The sequence below is a fragment of the Cryptotermes secundus genome, unplaced genomic scaffold, assembly GCF_002891405.2.
Source record: "Cryptotermes secundus unplaced genomic scaffold, Csec_1.0 scaffold357, whole genome shotgun sequence".
Lineage (NCBI taxonomy): Eukaryota > Metazoa > Arthropoda > Insecta > Blattodea > Kalotermitidae > Cryptotermes > Cryptotermes secundus.
In genome coordinates this window covers 303,943-328,995 of record NW_019727094.1, presented here as the reverse complement: position 1 = coordinate 328,995, position 25,053 = coordinate 303,943, and the positions used below count along the sequence as shown (strand labels likewise).

Below are 25,053 nucleotides of genomic sequence, written 5' to 3'. Positions count from 1 at the left end.
CTTGGAGGCCATAGGGTTGTGAGATGTTGAGGCTACCACATTTTCTAGACAATTGGGTCACAGATGGTGGTAAGGTTGTCAGCCTTATGTGTCGGCCGCCCTTTACCACCAGGAATATTCCTGGTACTCATTTCTGTTAGAGGCTGAGTCGACCCCAGGGCCATAATATGACTGGAAGGATTAGGTGAATTGAAAAAATCCACCTCATCGGGATTCGATCCTGCAACCTTCGGCTTGTAGCATAGTGCCTCCACCAACTATGCTACCATGTGCCCCCCATATTATGTGTTAGTATGAATATTAATTTTCTTGTTTGTACATATATAGTACGTGGTAGAGTCGTTAAGTTCATGGAATGTGGTTTTATTGCATCATATTACAATGTATTCACATACACTTATGCAAATCCGCATCAGCCCTAAAAATCGTTGCCGTTGGCCGCTATGCAAGTGTCAACGTTGATATAGCTGTCAAAAACATTGCTGAAACATATTGGCAGTAAATTTCCATACAATGCTTTGCGGCCATTCCACGAACTTATTGACTGTGGTAGTATTTCATTATGCTATGTAAGAAAGTGCTGGTAATNAGGTTTAAGAGGGCCAAACAAATGGAAGTCGCTTGGAGCAAGACTCATCACCTGTGACAGTTTGGGCTAGCATATCGTGTCCTTCATCGTGGTAGTGATTGAGGTGCTCTAATGCCAGACCCATTCTTTGCATTTTGTGTTGTGGGGTCAGCCTGTGTGACACCATCGTGCATTGACTTTGTGAAAACCTAACCTGTCATGTGACTTCCATTGTTTCAGCCCTCTTAAACATCATCTTTCAGCTGAACATATTCCCGATGATGAAGCTGTAGAAAGGGAAGTCACCACCTGGTTCCAACAGCAGCCCAAAGAATTTTATGCTGCTGGTTTTCAGGGGCTTGTGAAATGATGGGACAAGTGCCTCAATGTACAGGGAGATTATGTTGAGAAATAAAAGCATTTTTCAAATCAGTACTCTTATTTGTTTAAGTTCTATATCCATTTGTAACTTACTTATTGAGTTACCCTCGTAGTTTACAGTTCTGATATGTTTTACAAAGAAAGAAGGCTTACAGAACCCCATTTCTGTGTTCCCCCCAACAAGCTGATAACAGTAACAACGTAGCAATCAGTCAGACTTACAAAGCAGATGCAGGTTAGGTAGCAATTCTAAAAACTGTTAGCCCAGTGTAAGGTAAGAATATAAATGTGATAACTCTGACAGAGCATTATTAATGTTTCAGCCTCATTTTCCACATCACATCAACAGGAGCAATTTTGTCATTAATCCAAATCCTCGTAAGTAATGTTTCAGATTTCCCGCTTTGGAAGTAACTGCTTACAATGTACATGAACTTTGAGAAGGAACATGGCATGCAGTTCATTTGGGACACTTACATGAAAGCGAGTTGAAAAAGAAAAATAGTGTGGAAAAAGAAGTGTGACCTAAATTGACATAGTGACCCTGTTTCTTCTTCAGTTATTTCTTTATTTTCCCTATTTTATAAGTAAAAAGTTAAAGGCTTTGAGGGATTGATTTCCCTCACATGTCTTCATGACATGCACAGGCATTCAGAAAAAATTTACGTTCTTACCTTTACATATGATTGTGGCACAAAAGAAAACTACAAGATAACAAATTATATTTTCAACAGGTTTGAGCATTACTTGCAACAATGCTCCAATATTTAAGCGTCCACATGTTCCTCATGATACCTGGCTGGAAGGGATCAGCAAAGAAAAAGATGTTCGGTTTACCAAGAGTCATGTGGCACGATCCATTACAAACACGTATAAACTGCAAGAAGTGGTTAGAAGGAAACTACAGCACAATTCTTAAAGCCAGAGCCAGAGTTGAATTCAGGTTTGAACCACCCTAACTTACCACTTTTTGCAGCAGGACTGGTTTGTTGCAAAACACTTGTGTACTTCATATCATACCATGCCACAAATGTTGAGTTGTTCTTTAATGAATATTCTAGAATACACGGCGCCAGATCCCAGAAGACGACTTTCTTCATTCTAGTCATTTGTTTAACTTTTTAAAAGTTTTGTTTCTTTAAAAGTAAATGTGCTGTAACTAGGTTTCTCTTTGATATTTATATTCAATGCTCAGAGTAGAAGGAAGGGATTCTGACAAATGATTTAATAACTTAATTTTTAAAAACAGCCAAAAAAATATATTTCACACAGTAAACTTGTAACAGTGGCCCAAATCTTCCAGTATGTTCCAGTATACAATTTATGCAATATTATTATTATGCAAGTATTTCTGCCAGCATCTGAAAATAAAACATTTATGTTTCTTTTTAGAGCATAGTTAGAATGTTGAATATTATGAACTTGTTTTAAAGATACGAGGTTTTCACAGAAATGGAGTTTCATATTTTGGTCTTATGGGTTGGTACCAACATGCATGTGGCAACCACTGGCAGAGGGAAGTCAAGTCAACACCTCTCCATTGAAAAAGCCTCCTTGCATTCCTACGTGGGAGGAATGAAGTGCTTCCGCAATGTGTTCAGGGAGCAGCCATCTTCCCTGTTTGTGTTATGCTTTTATAAAATTTTTAAGGGACTAGATTAAAAAAAATTGTATGGTTGGATGTCTTCACTGAGAAGTGCCAGTAATTAATATATTTTGTATTAAAATCTTCAAAAGAAATAAAATGTCTGAACAAAAAAGTAATTTTTACATTTCAAAAGATGCTTATTCATCTTAACAGTGAATTAATGTGTGTTTCTGTCTGTAAGAGCTCACTTTGAAACTGTTTTTCTCTAAAAGTAGCAAGTTGCATTGAAATAGTGTCTGTTAATTTATTTTTCTTCTAAAGGTCATCATAGTGTCTGGTTCAAATATGGAAGTATCTTTCAAGATACTTTCCTACAGTAAAAGTGTGACACAGACATACATTACAAAACTAAAATGTATGAAATTTTGTAAGCAGATAGACCTGTAGGAGTAGAGTGAATGAAATATTCACTTTGGTTACTTGATTTTCTTTTTGATGTTGAAGCTTAGTTTAAAATTTGTGGAAAATAGTACTTACACCATCATATTTTAATCCTGAATCACTACCACTTGCCTTATCCTGGAGCTTAAATAAACATAATATCTTACCACTTTGGAAAATGTGTGGTGGGGTTGTACACTTTTTCTGAAATGTCTTCTATTTTACAGGTTTCCATTTCCAACACTAGAAACCTAGTTTGCAATATAATGTGTGTTGGTAGCTTGCAACACTAGCTCACTGCCACCAGAAAATACAATTACATAAAATAAACAGACCTTGATATTTCAACAAAAATTTGTTCAAAATCAGTATATCCATGCTGAAACTTTATGTATGTGAGTTATTTGGGTTGACCCTCAATATTTTCATTTTATATACAAGCCATACTCAGTCAAAAAAATAAAAAAACTTTGTGCCTAGNTGTGGGGGGGGGGGGGTTCAAATTCATAAAACTAGTATGACCTTTACTTCCTGAAAGAAATAAAAGTAGCTATACTAAGCATATTATGGAATCTTACACCTTGGTTTATAAGCGGTATCATACACTGATATTTAATAATGACACAAATATGGCAGCCTTGCTGTATAGGTGGTTTGAATGAAGATAATGGTGGTGGTGGTGAAACAAGATAAATAAAGAAACTACAACATTTTCAGAACATATAATAAATATTCAGGGAGCCAGGATAGTGTAGTTGGTATAAGCGACTGGCTACGGGCTGGAGTTCCGAGTCCCAGTAGGGTGAAAAATTTTCTCTTCTCCATTGTTCAGACCAGCTCTGGTGTCCACCCAGCCTCGTATCCAGTGGGTACTGGGGGCTCTTTCCGCGCGAGGTAAAGCTGACCACTCACCTCAAACTAGTGCCAAGAAAAAAAAATGTGGATCTATACATCCATTCCTCCATATGCCTTCATGGCATAGTGCTTGATTAGTTAAGCACAGGGACAACTTTACCTTTTTTACCTTTATAATAAACTGGAAAAATTCAGAATCCAGTCACAGAGGAATGGCTTTGATATTCAAAGAAAAAACTGATAAGCAGTCTGTTGTGGGATGACAATACATAATCTGGTAGAAGTTCACGAACATTTTGGAGGAACATACTGCAAGAAACAAGTGGCAATTGCTGCTTTCTTGTTGCTTGTCTGGCTAACTGTTTCACCCTAAATATGGAGTTAGTACACTCCTCCAAAATGGTGAACTTCTACCAGACTACACTGTGTCACATCCCAAAAGATAGTGCTCTTTATAGCCACCTATGTGATAACCTCAGATCTCAGGAAAAAAAAATAGTATTTCTCCTTAGCGTTACATTATACAGTCTACTCTCATATGCCACACGGTGGCAAATAAACAGCCACCTGGACTAGGGAGAACCTGATTTATATAGAGATTACTGGAAGAATAGCAGATGACTGTATCTCTTGATTATTGAGACTAACTTGTAAGAACATGAAAAAAAAAAAATAAAGGAATTAATGTTGTATTTTAGCGTCCTGTTGCACTGATTTACGTCCATGACATGTATGCAGTGTCCGTCTTTAAGTGCACTCAATTTCACTTGTTATTTCACAACATGTTTCGGCACTACAGTGCCATCATCAGGTGCTCAATTTACACTAATCTATTTCATTGCTTGCCATTATGTCATTGTAAAATTTAAAAAGTATTAAAAATGTTCATCAATTATAATAAATATTTATATACTAAAAACTTAAGATTATTTATTGATGAACATTTTTAAATACTTTTTAAATTTTACAATGACATAATGGCAGGCAATGAAATAGATTAATGTAAATTGAGCACCTGATGATGGCACTATAGTGCCGAAACATGTTGTGAAATAACAAGTGAAATTGAGTGCACTAAAAGATGGACACTGCATACATATCATGGACGAAAAGGAATTAAGTTTTAAAATTCTCTCTCTCTTTAACTTACAGACATATTAAATGACAAATTACTCATGAATACCCATTCTAGTATCACAATTATGACTTTACTGATTATTATAAATTTGGCAGTTGCATTTTAGTATTGTGGTGGGCAAAGGTTTGGTTTTTACCTGCCTTTCTGTAACTTTTCCAATGCCCAGTCATAAAATATGAAATATAAATAAAACAGTACAGTGGAATAACATAATGTAAAGGATGAGAGACAAAAGTTTGGTTCATTGGGTACCTGTTTGTACATGACAATGCACAATTCTATAAACATCCACTTAATCCAAGAAGTAATGCAGTTAAAACAGAAAAACGTGCATGAATAATTAGGAATACATTGTAATAAAATAGTGTTATTGCTTGTTTTTTTTCTGCATAATCAGAATAATTCAGTTTCATACACTACTGCTGTTGCAAAATTTCATTAATTCAAAGTGTGTGAAAATGACTGCAATATCTTGCATAAAACTTTGTTATCATTATGGTTTCCATGGGAACTTTTGAAAGTATGAATTAAGAGCATATGATATTGAAGTAATTTAAAGTTATAGATGCATTACCCATTATAAGTTGTTAATATTTCAAATCTCTCCTGGGTGCAGTTACGATATAATGGTTGTGTAACTTACTAATAAATTATGCTTTACTATCCCGGTAACCTGTGATAGTTGATAAGCAATGTCAGATGACTTTTTAATACTTTTGCAATATATTTGTGTGAACGAAATTTTATGTTGGCTTGATCTTAAAATATTATTAGAAAAGTGAAACTTACTGAGTATAATTGCCAGTACATTGCATTAGGTTTTACTGTCTCATTTGTCCAGCATGTGAACTCTTTCCATTTGGATAAACAAAATGTTGAAATTTATGGAATTTGTAATAATCTTATAATTATAGCGTGTATAAATTTTCTATTTCACATAGTTGCTGTTCAATTTGAATATATTTTGCAGGGTGAAATTTCAATTTCAGAAATATTTGATTACTACTTTAATGAAAATTATGGTAAAAATCTATAGCCATAAAAATTACTATTTAAAAGCAATTTATGCAAATATTCTTCCTTCACCTGTGAAAAATACAGCCAACACATGTTTACAAAGTGAAATTTTTCATTAACTTGTGTTCACAGTAGTAATGCACTGCTGAATATATTTAAAAAGTTTCACTTTTTTTTGCATACATGTTTACATAATCACTGCCCCCAGCAACAAGACTATCAGCATAAATGTAGGCATATTTATTGTGTACATCATTTTAAAATGCTGGCATTATTTCTTATTATTACTGCAACAGAACTTCAAGGTGAAAAACAAATTTCAGTAACAAAATGAAATCAACAAATATTATAATGTATAACAAATTTTATTGCTAATATATTTATTCACATGATAAAAAATAAACTATGCACATTTTTCCTTTTGTAGTTAGCATACTCAGTAAAAGATGATTTGTTAAGTATGAAGATTTTTACAAGAACTCTTTAATTTAATTTCACTTAATTATGCTGAAGTTCCAGAACTTAAAAAAATTAAGTTACTTTAAAAAGAAAGCTCCTTTGTGACCATGTGATCATGCAGTGTAGGTATTTTCATACAAGATTATTTTACAGAAAGAAACTTACATGACAAAATCCCGACCACGCAATATTTTTATCGTATGTACAAAAAATTATCTCAAAATACGATATAATATCTCAAAAAGACAAGTCACAAACAATTGCCTCAATTTTGTAAATTAATAAGTAATATGAACACAATTATTATATAGTATGTAGTCACCAAATTGATTGTGTTGTCACTTATGAAACAAGATTAGCTGCCTAATACCTAAAAATAAAATCAACACTCTTGTCAGAAGTACAGTGGGTTAAGTATTAAGAACAGAAGATAAAAATATGATTCATAAAGTAAGAATTCCAAGAAGGAAGTATGCACAGATTACAAACATATTTCACACATTTGTAAATTATTTGAATCTCTCATTCCCATACATACAAGCAGCAAAAACACACGTATGCACACATAAACACTTGCACACATATTCTTCGGTGCCAAATCTCTCTTGGCAACACGGCAGGCAGGAGATTGACTTGACAGTATATCAGTACTTATCTTGTCCATGAGTGGAACAGGTGGGGAGGGCGAGGATAAGGAGTAAATGTTTATTATGGCTTGAATTTCACTAACGGTATGTTTTTGGAAGATAAACACTTGTCACACACCCACTCTGCATACACTTCTGCTGTGAGCAATTGATAGGCTGCTTCGGTCAAGCCAGTGCACACTCTGAAAAAATAAAAAAAGAACAAGTTTTTCAAATGCCACAAAACTGAAATGATAACAAATTTATGCTAGAAAAAGTATCTGAGAGGCTCTGCACAGACTTAAATTACAAGTAGTGATTTTTATTAATATTATAGAGTACTTTTGCCAAATTTATTGAAGAGATGCCTGAAATACTGAATTTCAAAGCAGTAAACTTTTTGGGCCACATGCAGTCAACCATCTGCTGGACCAGTACTTGTGTGTAGAATTACAGCAATCCAGATTATTCAAAATTAACTCATACATTCTGGTTCTCGTTGAAAGATGCCGCCGTGTAAATAAAACTTTTAAGATTTTGCGTTCTGACAAATAGACTCATCACACTTTCTTCTAACATTAAGAGTTGATGAATCTTACCGATGGAACCAGAAATTACATCCCGACTCGCAGAGAATGGCCTGGTCATTGTCATGAACTTCCTTATGGCAGGTACCACAAGGGTATATGGGAGGAGCATTGGGATTCTGTGGGTTGAAAACCATGGGCTGGTCTGGTGGATACACCTGAGATTAAAAAAAGAAACGTCATTAGTCAGTGTCTAGATATGCAATATCTCATTACATCCATTCTTCTTAAAAATGTAGATACCACTTTCTTTACCTTGCCTGCAGAAACTGGCATGGGTTTGGGTCCCATTCCTGGACCAGGGAAACCATGAGGCGGGCCATGTGGAGGCCCATGTATGCCCATGTGATGCATTCCTGGTGTCATGTTGCCTCCCATACTGCTCATTGGGCCCATATTGCCCATCGGATGCTGGTGAGGTGAATGGTGATGGTGATTCATCGGACTCATGGTGCCCATATTATTCATTTGTCCCATATTCATACCCCCTCCCATGTGACCACTGTTCATTGGTGGACCCCCCATTGAGGGTCCACACATATTGTTCATTGAAGGGCCTCCCATTGGGCCATTATTCATTGATGGGCCACCCATAGGACCATTATTGATGGGTGGGCCACCCATAGGACTACTGTTCATGGGTGGACCACCCATGGAACCTCCCATACTGTTCATTGGTGGCCCACCCATAGGACCACTCAGATGACCACTGTTCATGGGGCCACCCATTGGCCCATTATTCATATGACCACTGCTGATAGGAGGACCACCACCCATGTTGTTCATTGGGCTCCCAAGGGGGCCCATTGGACTTCCCATAGGACCACTGTTCATCATGGGACCACCCATACTATTCATAGGGCTGCCCATAGGACCACCTGAATTCATAGGGCCACTCATAGGTCCACTGTTCATCGGACTTCCCATAGGCGGACAACTGTTCATTGGGCTGCCCATAGGAGGACCACTGTTCATTGGAGGACCGCCCATTGGGCCACTGTTCATAGATGGACCACCCATGGGATGACTTCCCATACTATTCATAGGAGGTCCCCCCATGCTGGACATAGGAGGACCACCCATGTTGTTCATGGGACTCATACCACCCATAGGAGGGCCACCCATGTGATGGTGATGGTGGTGGTGATGATTCATGTGGACATGATGCCCATGCCCCATTCCCATCGAGGAGGGAAGCTGAGGAGGTGTGTCATCAAAAGGGTTTGATGCAACGATTGTATCTCCATATCCTGTTTGAAATGAATTAGAATAACATTTCAGTGATGTTATCAAATAACATGACATTTTAACTTTCTATCAGGTTTTGCTCTCAGAGGAATGATGAGCAAAACAGCTACTGCCATGATTCCATGCATGACCATGTAAGGATGTTGGAGCTGGGATAATTCAAAAGTGGAGAGCATTATGGAGTACTGAAGGAAGCAAAGAGGAATGAGCATGACAGGAAAACTACTCATGGAAATAACTAACAATGTCCCTCCTGCTCAAAGAAAAACATGTAACTTGTAATGTACGAGGGTAAGTCAATAAGTAAGTTACAAATGGATATAGAACTTAAACAAATAAGAGTACTGATTTGAAAAATGCTTTTATTTTTCAACATAATCTCCCTGTACACTGAGGCACTTGTCCCCTCATTTCACAAGCCCAAGATAACCAGCAGCATAAAATTCTTTGGGCTGCTGTCGGAACCAGGCATGTTGCTCTTGCATGACAACGTGCGTCCCCATACTGCCAACAAGACAAAGGAGACGCTGCAAAATTTCAAGTGGGAAGTCCTCAAGCAACCTCCATATAGCCCTGACCTTGCTCCAAGTGACTTCCATTTGTTCGGCCCTCTTAAACATCATATTTTGGCTGAACATTTTCCCAACAATGAAGCTGTAGTAAGGGAAGTCACTGCCTTGTTCCGACAGCAGCCCAAAGAATTTTATGCTGCTGGTTTTCAGGGGCTTGTGAAATGATGGGACAAGTGCCTCAATGTACAGAGAGATTATGTTGAGAAATAAAAGCATTTTCAAATCAGTACTCTTATTTGTTTAAGTTCTATATCCATTTGTAACTTACTTATTGACTTACCTACATACCTGTACTTTTAACTTGAAAGAAATAGCACCATTTTAATATTTTCAAGAATTATCCTGTAATTTTCCAGTCAGGTGTATCAAGAAAAGACTATTTCAACTGAAAAAATAAAAAATGGCACCTCTGATTCAAATTTGGAAGACATCACTGTTGAAGAAACTCAAGGAGGCATTGATAAAGCATTACTTTTATGGGAGACATTTGCATTTTCACCATCAGTAGATAAGCCATGACACTGGAAGGATTCAAGATTGAACAGTGCTGCTATGATAAAACAATGAACATGGGTGCACTTGTAATACAATCTTGGCATACTCTACAAGGGCCAGCTCTTGGTGTCAAAACAAATTCAAAGAACACCGTCTCATCATCAAGCAGTGTATGGAACCAAGACTGTTTTCAAAAGGAGTTTCCATCTGAAACAATGCAAGACTCCAGGGATCTAAAAGTTCATGATGATGGATAATGTTCAGAAAATTCATCGTTATAATATATGAGTCTGCTTGAAAAATCAGCAAAGTAGAATCTAATGGACAGTTATTATAGTTATGCACCAAAATGCCTGATCTGTAGAAGAAGAGAGGAAAACAAAAAGATCTATTGTGGGGGAGCAAGTGTAATGTGACTATGCAGGAAAATGCCATCATGTATACGAGGGGGACCCAAAAATAACCGGAATTTATTTTTGTTATTTTTTTTTTTTGCATTTTTATTGAACTGTATATTAGTCCCCTCAAAGTATTGTCCATGTGCATTAATGCACTTGTCCCAACGCTTTTGCCACTGCTCAAAACAGTGCTGGAATTCTTGAGGCTGGATACTGTTCAAAGCCTTTAGCGTGTTTTCTTTGACTTCATCCACATCACGGAATCGCTTTCCTTTCAGACTTCTCTTCATCCGTGGAAACAAAAAAAAGTCTGACGGAGCCAGGTCAGGTGAGTAAGGTGGATGAGGCACAATCACCATGTTGTTGCTTGTCAAAAACTGTCGGACCGTCAAAGCTGTGTGGGCTGGAGCATTGTCGTGGTGAAGCAACCAGTTCCCATTTCTCCACATTTCGGACCGTTTTCGTCGCACACTCTCTCGTAATCTTCGTAACACATCCAGGTAAAAATGTTGGTTCACTGTTTGTCCTGGCGGAACGAACTCTTTGTGGACAATGCCATTCACATCAAAAAAACAAATCAACATTGTTTTCACATTGGATCGCACTTGACGCGCTTTCTTCGGTCGTGGTGAAGTTGGAGTTTTCCACTGGCTTGATGATTGCTTTGATTCTGGATCGTACCCGTAGCACCAAGACTCATCGCCAGTCACAATTCTTTTAAGAAATTCTGGATCGTTCTGCACTTCACTCTTCAAGTCGCGGCAAACATTCACGCGGTTTTCTCTTTGGTCATCTCCGAGCAAGCGAGGAACAAATTTTGCAGACACCCGTCTCATGTGCAAACCTTCGGTTAAAATTCGCTGGACCGTGCTCCATGAGATGTTCGTTTCCTCAGAAAGTTGGTCAATGGTCTTTCGACGATCTTCATCAATTGCACGTTTGATTTTGGCAATGTTTTCTTCATTTCTTCCTGTTGAAGGACGCCCGGGGCGTGGCATTTCTTCTGTTGACATGTTGCCAGATTTGAAATGGGAAAACCACTCGTAGACCTGTGATTTCCCCAAAGCATCATCATTAAAGGCTTGCCGAAGCATCCCAACAGTCTCGGCTGCAGTTTTCCCTAACAGAAAGCAAAATTTCACGCACACTCTTTGTTCCTTCTGGTCGGCCATCTCACTAATCGCCAAAGGGTTGAAACAGGAACGCACACAACAGAGCACCACAGACAAACCACTTAACTCAGACTGACGCCAGCTCACTAACAGTCACGGGAGACCCCCAGCTAACACCACCTAGCAGCACAACTCGTAACTACAAAGCATGCTCGCGCAACAGGTCGGTTCCGGTTATTTTTGGGTCCCCCCTCATATATTTTTGTAACCTTTTACATCAATGAAACTAACGAAGTAACTTTCAAAACAGAAGGTCTATGCTTGCAGAACTCTCTAGTTTGGATAATAAGATTTTCCAGCACATAAAAAAAAAATCAAATCACAGAATTGAGTCAAATTATAACACACTGCTGTGACTAGTTGATAAATATGATGTTTCACTCAGTTCTGCATATTATACTGATCTGATGGTACAATGAAGAAGAGTTGGAACAAGGAGAAAATGCAGGTACCACCGCCATACAGCTGTGGTGAATTAGTACTATATGGGGGAGTGTATTTGTGTTTTCAACTGTAAGAATACTACAGTGCCACATGGTACTCCTAAAAAATCATTGCATTTTGTTCTAAATGTGTGTACGGCGAATATTTTCATGCTCTATGATATGACAACTGGACCATCAAGCACTGCATGTGGTAAAAGCAGCTGGCATAGAAGATAAATTTCCTGCAGCACAGGAATGTATGCCCATAGGAAGTCTTGCCAAAATCAGATTTATCCTAGAGCAACAAGATTTGCACCACAAGGGAACGAATCTTACTGTACCAATGTGCATGGCACCTTCACATGATGTATAAAAAAAATCTCTCTTCAAGTGTTGCCCTTATATTCTATTTAATGTCATCACTCAATCTAAATGGCATAATTTGAAACAGTTCTTGAATTTTGAGAAGCAAATCAATAAGAGAAAAGTTACAAAGTACAGGTCATGTGAAACTTCATTACGTCTCCCTTACTTACAAATTGGAGCACAATGACTAGTTCCCTTCCTGAGTCTAACATCAAAGAATTGTTGCATAGGTTCACAGTCTGATTACGGAAACAAATTATAAATTAACAATACCTTGAAAATGAAATTCATTTTGTCTCTTTTTTCTTAATCTGACATATGCACTTTCCTGTGCCTCGGTTAGTGAAGTGACTTCTACCAACAACTATGATGATTCTTCGTTTCCGGGTTATATCGCAGTATAGTAACCCTGGTTACAAAAACTTCCCCACACATTATTCTTATGAGTAAAAATTATCCCACTATTTCTCACTTATAACCTCTATGACTAACACTAAATAAACTAATAGAGAAATTCTGAACTGAAAAGGTGCAATGCCATAGTGACAAGAGACCAACTTACTATTACCTGCAATAGTAATAATATAGTTAAAACTGAGGCAAAGTTCAGTCCAAATCATAAAGAAATTGTCCTTAAATTATTTATTAGTCATGATACAGATGCAAATTATAAGTTACATTAACAAATGTAATGCAGAAATTCTTACTAATTCTATCCCTGCCAATAACTGTAATGTACTAAGTCAAAAGTTCTGTTTGCATATACATGGCTCTGAAATCCTTGCATCACAGTGATATTTTAATATAAAACTCTTGCAGAAACTTCCACCTAATGACTATTAGAGTACCTGACATCCTCAAATAATCTTTCACATCCATTTCACAGTAATAAGCACATATAACAAGTCTGATATAAGGAAAATGCAGGAACTGAATGAATTCAATACAACTTGATCTGTAAAGCACAGCTTTCATGCAGAATGGCTGGGTACGAGACATGCTTAGGGTCATGCTCTGTGGGGACACTAAGCAAGTTCAAATCAAAGGGGAAGTGTCTGGTGCTCCCCGTGTCAATTTGGGTTGACATAATCCAGGAGTCTGCTTCATGGAAGTGATGTCTAGATAACTCACTGTCCTATCAGTGAAAGATAAATAATAACCAGAGTTCTCTAGCAGTAGATCCCTTCTTTGCTATGTCATCTTCTCTATGATACACATTAACAGACTGTTTGTACACAGACAAAACATTTAGAACGATATGTGTATGTTCCCACACCACACACAGATTTTTTTAATGGTTTTAAATTCATAATACCAAATAAACATATATTTCAAACGACTATCACCTGTACTGAACTTGTTACGAATGAGCTTATGGCTTTTTTTTATTTGTTTCATTCTGGTCCGTCACACTAACAATTATAAATACAAACCACTCCGTCCAGTGTGACATGTAAGTTTTTACTATGTTAAAACTTATCTCCCTTACATGTTTTGGTCCTTACGGGCCATCTTCAGAGGGAACATCATTACAAACTGGAAACTACCATCACAATAGGTGTTTTGATTTAAAAAACACAGCTCTGTGAAAACAACACAGCAAGCCACGAACAAACCCTGGACAACATCAAGAACCTCCTCAAGACAGACAGGCGGCACAAAATCTGCACCATACAAGGACGATAGGAGTACGGACACAAACATACGTGGTTTAAAAAATTTTAAATATTGACAATAAAGGTTTTTTAAATAACATCTAGAAACTTTTAAAAACTTTACAACACCAGGAAGCTGCTGTGATTGTGAAATGTTCGACTTTATGCGTACTGTGAATTACAGGATATAAGTGTACGTATTTTAAATCAAAACACCTATTGTGATGGTAGTTTCTAGTTTGTAATGATGTTCCCTCTGAAGATGGCCCGTAAGGACCGAAACATGTAAGGGAGATAAGTTTTAATGTAGTAAAAACTTACATGTCACACTGGACAGTGTGTTCTGTATTTATAGCTCATGGCTTATAATAAAGACCCCCCCCCTCCCACAAACGTTTTGCTAATAGTTGAAGAATGTGAAAATAACATTCTTCACGCCATATAGCACTAGACATTCTAGCTCATAAAAATATCACAAATGACAGAAAGGTGATATGTTCAAACTAATATCCAGAGTAACTGTTTTTACAAAATCATAGAACTTCTTTTTCGCAGGAATAACTAAACCTTAAACATGAATTTTACCAGTCATATATGAAACTAGACAGTATTATTTTCATTGGTTGCATCCTGTTGTGTCTCAGACAATATATAATATGTAGGAACAACAAATATTTGTTGTGCTCATGGTAGTATAGTTCCTATATATTCATTCATTCATCAGTAATCTGTCAGATGACAGGTCCACAGCCTCTTCCAAAACAGTTTCTCCACTTAATGCGATCTTCTGTTTTTGGAAAGAGACTATCCAGGAAAAGTGATAATGTGGTAGTTTTTCCATTTGCTTTCCACATCGCAGTACAACAGCCGTTCAAACCACTCTGGTCACGCCTGTTGCTATACGAACAAGTATACGAACANAATATCCAGAGTAACTGTTTTTACAAAATCATAGAACTTCTTTTTCGCAGGAATAACTAAACCTTAAACATGAATTTTACCAGTCATATATGAAACTAGACAGTATTATTTTCATTGGTTGCATCCTGTTGTGTCTCAGACAATATATAATATGTAGGAACAACAAATATTTGTTGTGCTCATGGTAGTATAGTTCCTATATATTATATAACAGTATTATTTCTACTATTGATATGTAATATAAAACTAGGAACAACAAATATTTGTTGTGCTGATGGTAGTATAGTTCCTACATATTATATGAACAGTATTATTTCTACTACTGATCTATAATATAAAACTGTCAAAAATAAAGACTGCCATTTCCCATGTTTGTATACACTGCTATGGGCATGTGGTAGCGTAGTTGATTGAAGCACTATGCTACAAGCCAAAAGGCCACAGTTTCGATCCTCAATGAGCTCATTAGACTTTTAAACTGACCTAATCTTTCCAGCTGCACTATGGCCCTGGGGTCGACTCAGCCTCTAACAGAAATGAGTACCAGGAATGTCCCTGGGGGGTAAAGGGCGGCCGACAGGTGCGTAAGGCTGACAACCTCACCGCAACTGTTGGTTGAGTGTCTAGAAAATGTGAGAGCCTTGATGCCTCATAGCCCTATATGCCTCCACAGCCTGTTATGGCTATATCCATTGCTATAACTGAACAGACAGCTATGTTCCAGAGAAGTAAAATCTGCTAACAGTTTCTCCTTAATCTTACCTTAAGTGTATAAATGAAAGCAACTGTACATTCATAAGCATGTTAAAGTTAAAGGTTACCTGTAAGTGGTGGTGGAAGAAGATCCTGCAATGCTGGTGTTGGTTGAGCTGGCACTGTAGCTGCATTGGAGGTACGCCGCTTTTTCTTGGCAGGGGGTGGTGGTGGTTCAGGGACTGCACCTCCAGGGGGTTTGAAATCCCCTAGTCCTCCCAGTGGCATACTAATCCAACAACAATTAATTTGATTAAAAGATAAAAGTAACAGATCTTATTTGTTCTTTGGTTAAATACCTTCCTATAATAGGATAAGGTTATTACTATCAGGCATTTTATTATTACCCGCATGAGTTTCCCAGATGCTTCTCATTCCTCTCATCATGGAAACATGGGCCTCGTTGCATGTGTTGTGTATCCCCTCCAGGACTTTGGAAGTACATGTGGTTCCTCCCCCTTGGCATACTGCATGGAAAGTACAACCAACCAATAATAAAATTGAAAAAATAATAATGATCTGATGGTAACTCAGTATGAGAGTGGCATGAGAATTTCTTGTTTACATTTCAAGCCTGCTAGATAGCAGGTAATGAGAAACAACACTTTCATCATGATGTGTCTCTTGACATGCTTCAATCCCACACTGCTCAAACACTGAACATAGATATGTCTAGCTAAGTAACCACACTGTATTTCACTGTGAAACTGAAAATAATTTCACTTACGATTTACCTATTCATACCTGACAAAGGGCGCCATCCCTGCAATGTTATGGCTCATGTCCTTCACTTTACCATCCCTTCGTTATTCATTAACCTCCTCTGTTTATCCTCAAGTCAAAAGTCTCTGGAATTCTTCTGAAATAAAGGTTCCAAGGTCATAACAGTTAAGCTACATAAATTTCATGACATTAATGTCCTGCACTCTTAAACGATTTCTGCTGATGAACATACCATCTACATACTGCAAGCTTTGACCTAACCTTACAATTTATTACACCCTTGGAGGCACATAATCGAAATTTAACGGCTTTCCAGCATGATTATAGAATAACGGTGAACTCATTCCGTGCTCTCTCTGAACTTACTTCAACATTTTATTCCCGATACTCTGACCGAGTCGGTTTCATTTGTCAACTTTTTCGGTTCTGGACCACTGAAATAATGAGATTTATGTAGTGTAAATAATAACTATAACTCGACAATGTTAACACTTATAAAGGATCCAACACATGGTGATATATTTGTTAACAAGTCACACCTAATCCAATTCTGTTTTGTAAACAGTAACAAATTCCAACACTTATTTATCCACTTTCGTTTCCAAACACACGCTACATTCATGTCGCCATTGTCTGTTTTCTCAATACATGAGCTACAGATAGCGCGTTCATCGAGTGCGATCAAGTATGCTGAAAGCAAGGCCTACTCAGAGTAAACTGAATTCGACTTAATTGATATAATCGTTGCATTCTGAAACCATGCAGAGTACGAACAGCAAACAGAAGGGAATTTTTATCTTCTCAAGTTATACCCGAACGACGAAGTGTGTCGTGGGTGGTCATGGAGGAGTATAAATGGCTAAATTTTCGAAATAAGATTTTTAACCTTGTAAGATTTGAGGCTTTCACGGCGGTGACTATGAAGAAAGCAGTCTTCTGGGATTTGGCACCGTGTATATGTGGTGTTAACCGACGTTTCGGAGGAACGTATCGCCCCCATCTTCAGGGTAAGGGTCGCTTGCAGATTTCTTATACTTTTTCTTCTACCCTGAAGATGGGGGCGATACGTTCCTCCGAAACGTCGGTTAACACCACATATACACGGTGCCAAATCCCAGAAGACTGCTTTCTTCATTTTTAACCTTGATTATACTAATTTGTTAGATGAAAGTATTGAGGGTGCTAAAGAAATATTTTGACCGAAGAGAGACGAAGTGACGGGAGACTGGAGAAATCTGCATAATGAAGAGGTTCATAACTTTTACTCTTCGCGAAATATAATTGGAATCACCAAGTAAGGATGAGATGGGCAGGGATGTAGTACGAATGGAGAGAAGAGGAAAGCATGTAGGATATTGGTGAATGAAAGTGACCACTAGGAAGTCCAAGATGTAGGTGGGTGGCCAATATCAAAATGGAACTTGGATAGGATGGGATAGTATGGACTGGATAAATTTGGCTCAGGATAGGGACCAATGGAAGGGTCTTGTGAACATGGTAATAAACCTTCAGATTCCATAAAGTGCTAGGAAGTTGTAGAGTAGTAGCACAATTGGCGGCTTCTCAAGAAAGGCTCACCTCCATAAAGTTAGTTACGATAAAAGTATGAAAGTTGTGGTTTGTCTACCTTGAGACCCTGCACCGAAATGTCGGTAGAAATTTAAAATGCTATTTTATATACCTTACTTTTACGCCGGATTTTATATGACGAATCTTGTAGCCAGTAATTTAGTGATATGAATCACTATTGCTCTACACACAAGTCTCTGAAATTCATCCATGCCCAGAAGCGCTTCATGTCTTATAACCTACATGTTGATGGTATAATGATTCAGTGGCCAAAAATTACTATAGTACGAAAAATTGAAGAAATAAATACGGTTGTACTTTACTCTAGCCACAAAATTTCACATACCTTGCAGTCTCAGAAAGCCTTGAAATTTTAGATATAGCAGAATTGGAAAATGTTCTGTAAGGAAGAACTAGATGTGACATACCTTTTTAACGCTACCTTTGTGAACAAAAATATGTGATGCACATGACGTGTTGGGTGTTTGAGAGAATGAAGAACTGCTTAAAGCCTGGTGTCTCACATTCTATCAAAAAAGATAAATATTGTACCTAACTCCAAGAAGACAGAGCTATCAAGAAGGATTAAAGAGAAGCTCTCAAAATTTTGAAATAGCTAATGTTCAAGTTCACATAAATTACGTAGTAGATAAGTGTATGCACTAGAAGACAGTGAAATAAATCATGGACTTGAATCAGTGCAACAGGACGCTAAAATATAACATCACATAAATTATGTCATCAAAACACGTTTTCTTTTACTGAGCATTCTTGTGAGTTCACATATGATTTCAACATTTATGAAATATTGGTCCATTTTCTAAGCCAGTAAATTTTCAGACTTTGTCTGTACTAGTTTCCAGTTATTCTTGTGGAAGTGATGATTCTGTTCTTAAATCTCAGCACCCAAGAGAACAGTTTCTTCAAAGATTTATAGGTCCAATATAAATTTTCCTAGTCCAGATAAAGCCACTTTAGATATGCACAACATTGTAATCAATAAATCACATTTCATAATTTTCCCTGCTGTGTAAATTCTACATTTTGTTCAACTCCATGATATTATTGCCTCATTTAATTTGAACTGTTTTACTGGGCTTATTCAGCACTGAATTTTTAAACCGTGTACTACATAAGAGGTTGAATTTGGAGCTGTTTTCTGGAATCATGTATCTGCTGAGTTATCACAGAAGTTCCAAGCTCGCAGTGCTGCTCAAAATGGCTCATACTAATAGTCTCTGGAAATATAATAGTGTCTGTTGTTGGATCAAGTGACAGTGATCATCACTGTTGTCCTTCCCTGTCTGTCCCACTGGCATTTCCATTTTTCTGTAATTTCGTTCATGGTACAGCTTTTATTGATAAATGTGTGAGTTTGTCATCACCAATGCAAAGGCTGATGATCTCAGTGACTGCCTAATTTATCTCGGTTTAAATTAAATGTAAAGTCTGTATAGATTAACATTTGTCTGTTAATTTTTCTATCCAGAAACAAGGAGATGATTTATCCCCACTGGTTTTCAACTTTGCTTTAGAATATGCTATTAGGGAGGTCCAGGAAAACCAGATGGGACTTACATTGCATGAGACACATCAGCTGCTGGTCTATGCTGATGATATGAATCCACAGGAATAACATAAATACCATAGAGGCAAACAAAGAAACTTTAATTCATGCTAGTATGGAGAGTGGCGTAGAAATAAATGCAGAGAAAAGTGTATGTTACTGTCTCATCACCAAAATGCAGGGCAGATTCATGACATAGAATGTAGCTAACAGATGTTTTGAAAATGTGGCACAGTTCAGATATTTTTTTGAATGACTATGTCAAATCAAAACTTGATTCAGGAGGAAATTAAGAGAAGACTGAATTCAGGTAATGCTTGCTACCATTCAGTCTAGAACCTTTTGTCTTCTCGTCTCCTATCTAAAAGCATAAAAATTAGAATATCAAAAACTATAATTTTGCCTGTGGTTCTGTATGGGTGTGAAACTTGGTCTCCAACATTAAGGGAGGAACATAGTGTGAGAGTGTTCATAACTTGTACCCTTCGCAAAGTGTAATTAGAATGACCACGTCAAGCAGGGTGAGATGGGCAGGGCATGTAGCATGTATGGGGGCGAAGAGAATTGCATATGGGATTTTGGTTAGAAAGCCAGAAGGAAAGAGGCCACTAGGAAGACCAAGATGTAGGTAGGTGGATAATGTTGAAATGGATTTTAAAGAGATAGGAAGGGATGGTATGGATTGGATTTATGTGGCTCAGGATAGGGACCAGCGGAGGGCTCTTGTGAACACAGTAATGAACGTTCGGTTTCCATGAAATGTTGGGAAGTTTTTGAGTAACTGCACAACTGTTGGCTGCTCAAGAAGGACTCAACTCCATGAAGTTAGTTAGTTAGTCAGCCGTATTTTGAGTAAATGGATCATGTGTTGATGTATGCTCCATGCTTCTCTGAACAGAGTCAGATACATACTCGTATATAGGAATTAGGTTAATGGTCAACACAATAAATATACTCAGTTTTAATGTTTTACAATTCGATCTTTATTCCTGCTACATGTTTCGGTCGTATAAGATCATGATCAGGCAGTTATACGAGTATATAGGAACATGTACAGTTATTGAAGTACTGATATGGATCCATACCAGTGCAGTGTGTCATATTATATACTAACATAAAATTTTTGCCTCAATTTGGTGTTTGCAATTAAAGTAAAAGATACAGTATAAAATGTACACCATATATGAAGAATTATAGTGTGTTGAATATATTATGGAATGTTAAAAATATTAAAAGTATTTTAAAAAATATAAAAAAGTTTTTGTATGATACATTAAGAAATATGTATGCCAGCTTAAGTACTAAGGTTCCAATGCCATGGTGTAGAAGATAAAAACGTTTTCAGAGACACCATTAATATAATTTTCTTTTTTCTTTGCATTGGTGTAATCAACTTGATAATCACTTGTCACAGTATGATCTGCTATCATCTACAATCATACTTCCACTAATTTGTGACCTTTTACTGTGTTTATCATGTAGAGTACGAGAGATTGTGCACGCATTATCAGCAACAATAGTATCTTCTTCACCCAATTGGTACTGAACACCTTTCAGCCATCACAGTTATAAGCACACAATTCAAAACTGATGAAAGCGACCAAGGACATGTTTACTTTGCACACTGTATTCAAGGACGTCAGTGTTCTAAGCAGTTAAATATTTGTTGAATGATGTCCCATTGCTAAGTGAAGGGCAACTTTGATTTGGTATGATACAGAAGAATGAGTGACAAAAAGACAGTTCTCTGTCCATGTCAGGAATTGGATCTGAGTTTTCCATCTCATAGTCACGTTTTAGATATACGTGTATTTGAATAAGTACTGAATACATTGATGAATGTTTCAGAGTTACAGAGTTCACATATGCTACTCTTTTATGTTCTATACATAACCTTCCTACAGCTTGTTAGCTTATGATAATGAACATAAAATACTAAAGATGATATAATGATCATGTCTATTTTCACTACTTTTAATAACTGTTGATCTTTTTCATTACTGAATGTTGCAGGCTGTATGTCTATGACATCTGACAGATGAGAAACATAAACTTCCCCATTGATGATGGCAGAAGATAAAAAGAATGGGTACAGGCCATACTTGCTCTTTTATAAAAAAAGAGCTGGTTCTTGACAGGTATTAAAATTGTGTATGCAGTTAAACTTCTTTGGAGATAATGTCACAGATGTGGAGTTTTGATGTCATACAATTTTAATGCAATCAAATGGGAATCCATTTTATGCAGCTTCTCATATAATGATAATGTAGCAATATTTCTTCATACGTGATAAGAACATTAAAGTTGCAATGTGACTGATTATTAGTGTTCTCTTTCTCACAGGAAAATTTGTTACCAGTGGTTATGTAGGATGTTAGTTATGGCTTCTATCATCACATACTGAGCCTTTATAGATCCTTGGAGATATCTGCACCAACACAAGATAGGATGTACAAGCCAAGCACAGCACAAACCATTTGCAAGAGCTAAGCAGGTGTCCATAGATAGGGGCTAGCTCTATCGATTGGGCCCAACTAAGTAGGTTTTACCTGAAACCAATCTGTGAAACATTATGTTTTTACATAAAATCATGACAGTGTTTTAAATAAAAAAACAGGACGATGGATAATGTCCAGAAACATAATATTCATATTAATGTATCAAGGTACGCGGGTTCAAACCCGGTGGAGGTCGTGGTATTTTTAAGGGCGGAAAAATTCAGGGAGCAAGTCCTCCGGGAGGGACTTTAACCCGTGGGTCCCGTGTCGTAGTTTTACGGCACGTAAAAGAACCTCATGTCCCAAGGGGACCACTGAGCCAAATTCAGGACATTTCCCGCCCAACAGTAGTCTCTTAACGCCTCTGGTAGATGGGGGGAAGCATTGAGATACCGCTGAGCCAGTAGAGGCCAAACTTGCTGGCTGAGTCGGGTCTGATGGCACGCACCAGTACTGGTAGGGAATAGAGACTGGTAGAATATCATAGGGGAAGCACAATGGACCAACAGATGGTCTAAGTGCATGGGGAAACCCACCCTCTCCAATACAATACAATTCATATTAATGTACCATCTTCACACACTTTTAGATCTTATCTAAGAGGTATGTTTCTCACATCTTTCAGTTTCTTTTTGCAGTGGAAGAGACACTTTTTTGTGGAGCTAAGGACATTGCTGCTTCTCTCCACGTCACTAGGAGAGCACCAGTGATTGTACAGGTTGATCTAAACATTTCTACACTAGCAGATAGGTAAAATAGACAGAAGCTGGTAAAAGGAGATGTTAATACCTTTGTCAAAAAGAATCCATAATCTAATTATCACACGGACATAAAACATTACTGTAAGGAAGGGGACACAAAATGCTGTACAACTGGAACCTCAGTTCTATAGTATTCATGCATGTCCTGTCTATATACAGAACATGTGCATTTAATTTAGAACTTCTCCCAAACAATTTGGAAGACATAAACTGTGTTTGTAAACGCAACCCCAAATTTGTCATGTATGGTGACAATTCCTGGTACTCATTTTTTTAGAGGCTGAGTTGATCCAGGGCCATAGTGCAGCTGGAAGGATTAGGTCAATTGACAAAAATTCAATGACCTCATTGGGACTTGAACCGGCAACCTTCTGACTTGTAGCGTAGTGTCTCAACCGGGGGGTTAAGGGCGGCCTGCGTGAAGGGCTAACAACCTGTGATCCGATAGTTTAGAAAATGTGGGAACCTCAACATCTCACAACCCTATGACCTCCACGGCCTGTTACAGGAATACCTTTACTTTTTTTTTATGGTGACAATTATTACATTAATGAAATTTAGCACAAAGGATTTCTCAGCTCACTAGTAATGTCTTCCAATCATAGATCAGTAGTTGATTTCCCCAGAAAAATTCAAAATTACTCCAGTAATGTGATTGGTAATCTTTTCTTAGGAAGCTCTAGGAGAGATTGTATTTATATCAAACCAGCAGTGGATGGCTCATCTGATCGTGATACCAAGCTTGGAGTTATAAATGAAACAGAATTTATTTTAAAGCACCATAATTAGAAGTCTTATGAATAATGTTTGAGAATACATAACACATCTAAGTAATGTAAATTGGGAAGAAGCATTAAGCAGTCATAATGTAGATTAAAAAATTACCAAATTTCTGAACATCTTAAGAATTTTTAAGCAAGATTCCTAACCACAATGGAGACTAAGGTGTCTGAAAATAATGAATGATTAACTGAACGGATGAGAACATCTTGTAAACATAAACGAGATCTCTACCTAAATAGCTACTCTAATGAAAATTCGCTGCATGACATATTGCAGAAGTTTACTGGAGTCATTAAAGAGGCAAAAGATACATTACAATAAGCAGATGTTGCAGTGAGAAATAAATAAAAGTGATCTGAAAATTCTGTAGAAAGAAGGAGGTGAATTAGTGAAAGTATAAGGCATATCCTGTATAATAAAATTATAACAATAATAACAGTAAGTTCGCGACCTGAAATGAACGCTAATATTTTTTATTTTTTCAATTGACCTAATCCTTCCAGGCACACTATGGCCCTGCGGTTCACTCAGCCTCTAACACAAATGAGTACCAGGAATTAAGTAAATACTTTTCCTGGGGAGTAAAGCGCGTCCGGCACGTAAGGCTGACAACCTTACCGCCATCTTTCAGCCGATTGTCTAAATAATGTGAGACCCTCAACGTCTCACAACCCTATGGGCCTTCATGGCCTCTTACAGGGATAGCTTTACTTTTTTTTTCTTTACTTTTTACATGATAATTTCTATGAAAGAACTGCAGGTGAAAGTAAGAGAACAAAGAGGTAAAGTATGGTAGCTCTTTGTTCACGAAACATTACCTGTGTAGGCATAGTAATGAAAAATGTAATAGGTTATCTAGGAACAGACCTGAACCAGTGTATTTTTGACCAGAGGAAATAATAGTTATGGTTGACTGGAGGATGAAATTCTGAGGTGTGTCGGTAATTTCCCGGACTAGCTTAAAAAGAAATGCTGGCTTAACTTATTAAATTGTGGCTGCCTTCTCCTTCAAAATAGTCTCGTTGGGAATGTATACAGCAATCCCGCTGTTTTTTCGACACTTCAAAAGCACCATGAAAATCATTTTCCTTAATGCTGTTGAGTACGGCTTGTGATTCCGTTTGAATGTCAGACACTGTTTCAAAACATCATTGCTTCAGATATATACCTAGATATATAGTATCCTTGTTAAAATTTTATATGCTTTTGGTAAATGATATAACCTCCGTCTCAAGTGCAAACAATATATTCTTGTGTCTTTGATCTTGCTCCCTACACTACATGTTTCGGCCTCAGATGGCCATCATCAGGTGTATAACACTTACGTCGCTGTCACACTGCACCCAGTTCAAAATTTAACATCTAAAACACTCTCCCTGTCATTATCAACTTCTACTTCGTTGATAGCTGTCCACCCGTAGATTACTTCACACACGTTAATTTTGAGTTTATTGTAATAGCACCATAATAAAATCTTTAGTTCTAAT

General features: G+C 37.4%; 3 protein-coding genes across 12 annotated transcripts in view; 2 read left to right on the top strand and 1 right to left on the bottom strand.

Moving 5' to 3' along the window:
• LOC111864383 (tubulin polyglutamylase ttll6) overlaps positions 1–3,442 on the top strand; it is a 40,969-nt gene extending 37,527 nt beyond the window's left edge. For all 5 annotated transcript variants that reach the window (XM_023851599.2, XM_023851598.2, XM_023851595.2 and 2 more), the window contains 2 exons: positions 1,273–1,327; positions 1,684–3,442. In XM_023851599.2, the coding sequence (XP_023707367.1) occupies positions 1,273–1,327; positions 1,684–1,868 (240 nt within the window). In that variant the 3' untranslated portion in view covers positions 1,869–3,442. The remainder of the gene's footprint in view (positions 1–1,272; positions 1,328–1,683) is intronic.
• Positions 3,443–6,345: 2,903 nt separating this feature from the next.
• Positions 6,346–17,047, bottom strand: LOC111864384 (protein pygopus). 6 transcript variants are annotated; one of them, XM_023851601.2, is made up of 8 exons: positions 16,928–17,047; positions 16,755–16,822; positions 16,410–16,524; positions 16,013–16,132; positions 15,734–15,894; positions 7,916–8,910; positions 7,673–7,818; positions 6,346–7,276 (listed from the first exon to the last, which is right to left on the bottom strand). In XM_023851601.2, exons 3-8 carry the CDS (start codon positions 16,445–16,447, stop codon positions 7,156–7,158), a joined length of 1,581 nt encoding a protein of 526 aa, XP_023707369.1. In that variant the 5' UTR covers positions 16,448–16,524; positions 16,755–16,822; positions 16,928–17,047; the 3' UTR covers positions 6,346–7,155. The 6 variants fall into 6 exon arrangements, with proteins under 6 accessions (XP_023707369.1, XP_023707374.1, XP_023707368.1 ...); XM_023851606.2 differs by having other exon boundaries at positions 16,400–16,524; positions 16,755–17,047; XM_023851600.2 differs by having other exon boundaries at positions 16,755–17,047.
• A 4,518-nt stretch (positions 17,048–21,565) lies between these two features.
• LOC111864382 (ejaculatory bulb-specific protein 3) overlaps positions 21,566–25,053 on the top strand; it is a 67,637-nt gene continuing 64,149 nt past the window's right edge. The window contains exon 1 of the mRNA XM_033751414.1: positions 21,566–21,662. The gene's annotated coding sequence lies outside the window, so the exon portion shown is untranslated. The remainder of the gene's footprint in view (positions 21,663–25,053) is intronic.

What these genes read in the sequence shown, in the direction of transcription:
- LOC111864384 (XM_023851600.2), bottom strand. Translation starts at nt 16,447, where the DNA reads ATGAGCCATAACATTGCAGGGATGGCGCCCTTTGTCAG. An exon ending in GGGATGGCGCCCTTTGTCAG is followed by an intron (nt 16,133 to 16,409) that starts GTATGAATAGGT and finishes CTTTCCATGCAG; the next exon opens with TATGCCAAGGGGGAGGAACC. An exon ending in TGTAATTTCTGGTTCCATCG is followed by an intron (nt 7,277 to 7,672) that starts GTAAGATTCATC and finishes TTATTTTTTCAG; the next exon opens with AGTGTGCACTGGCTTGACCG.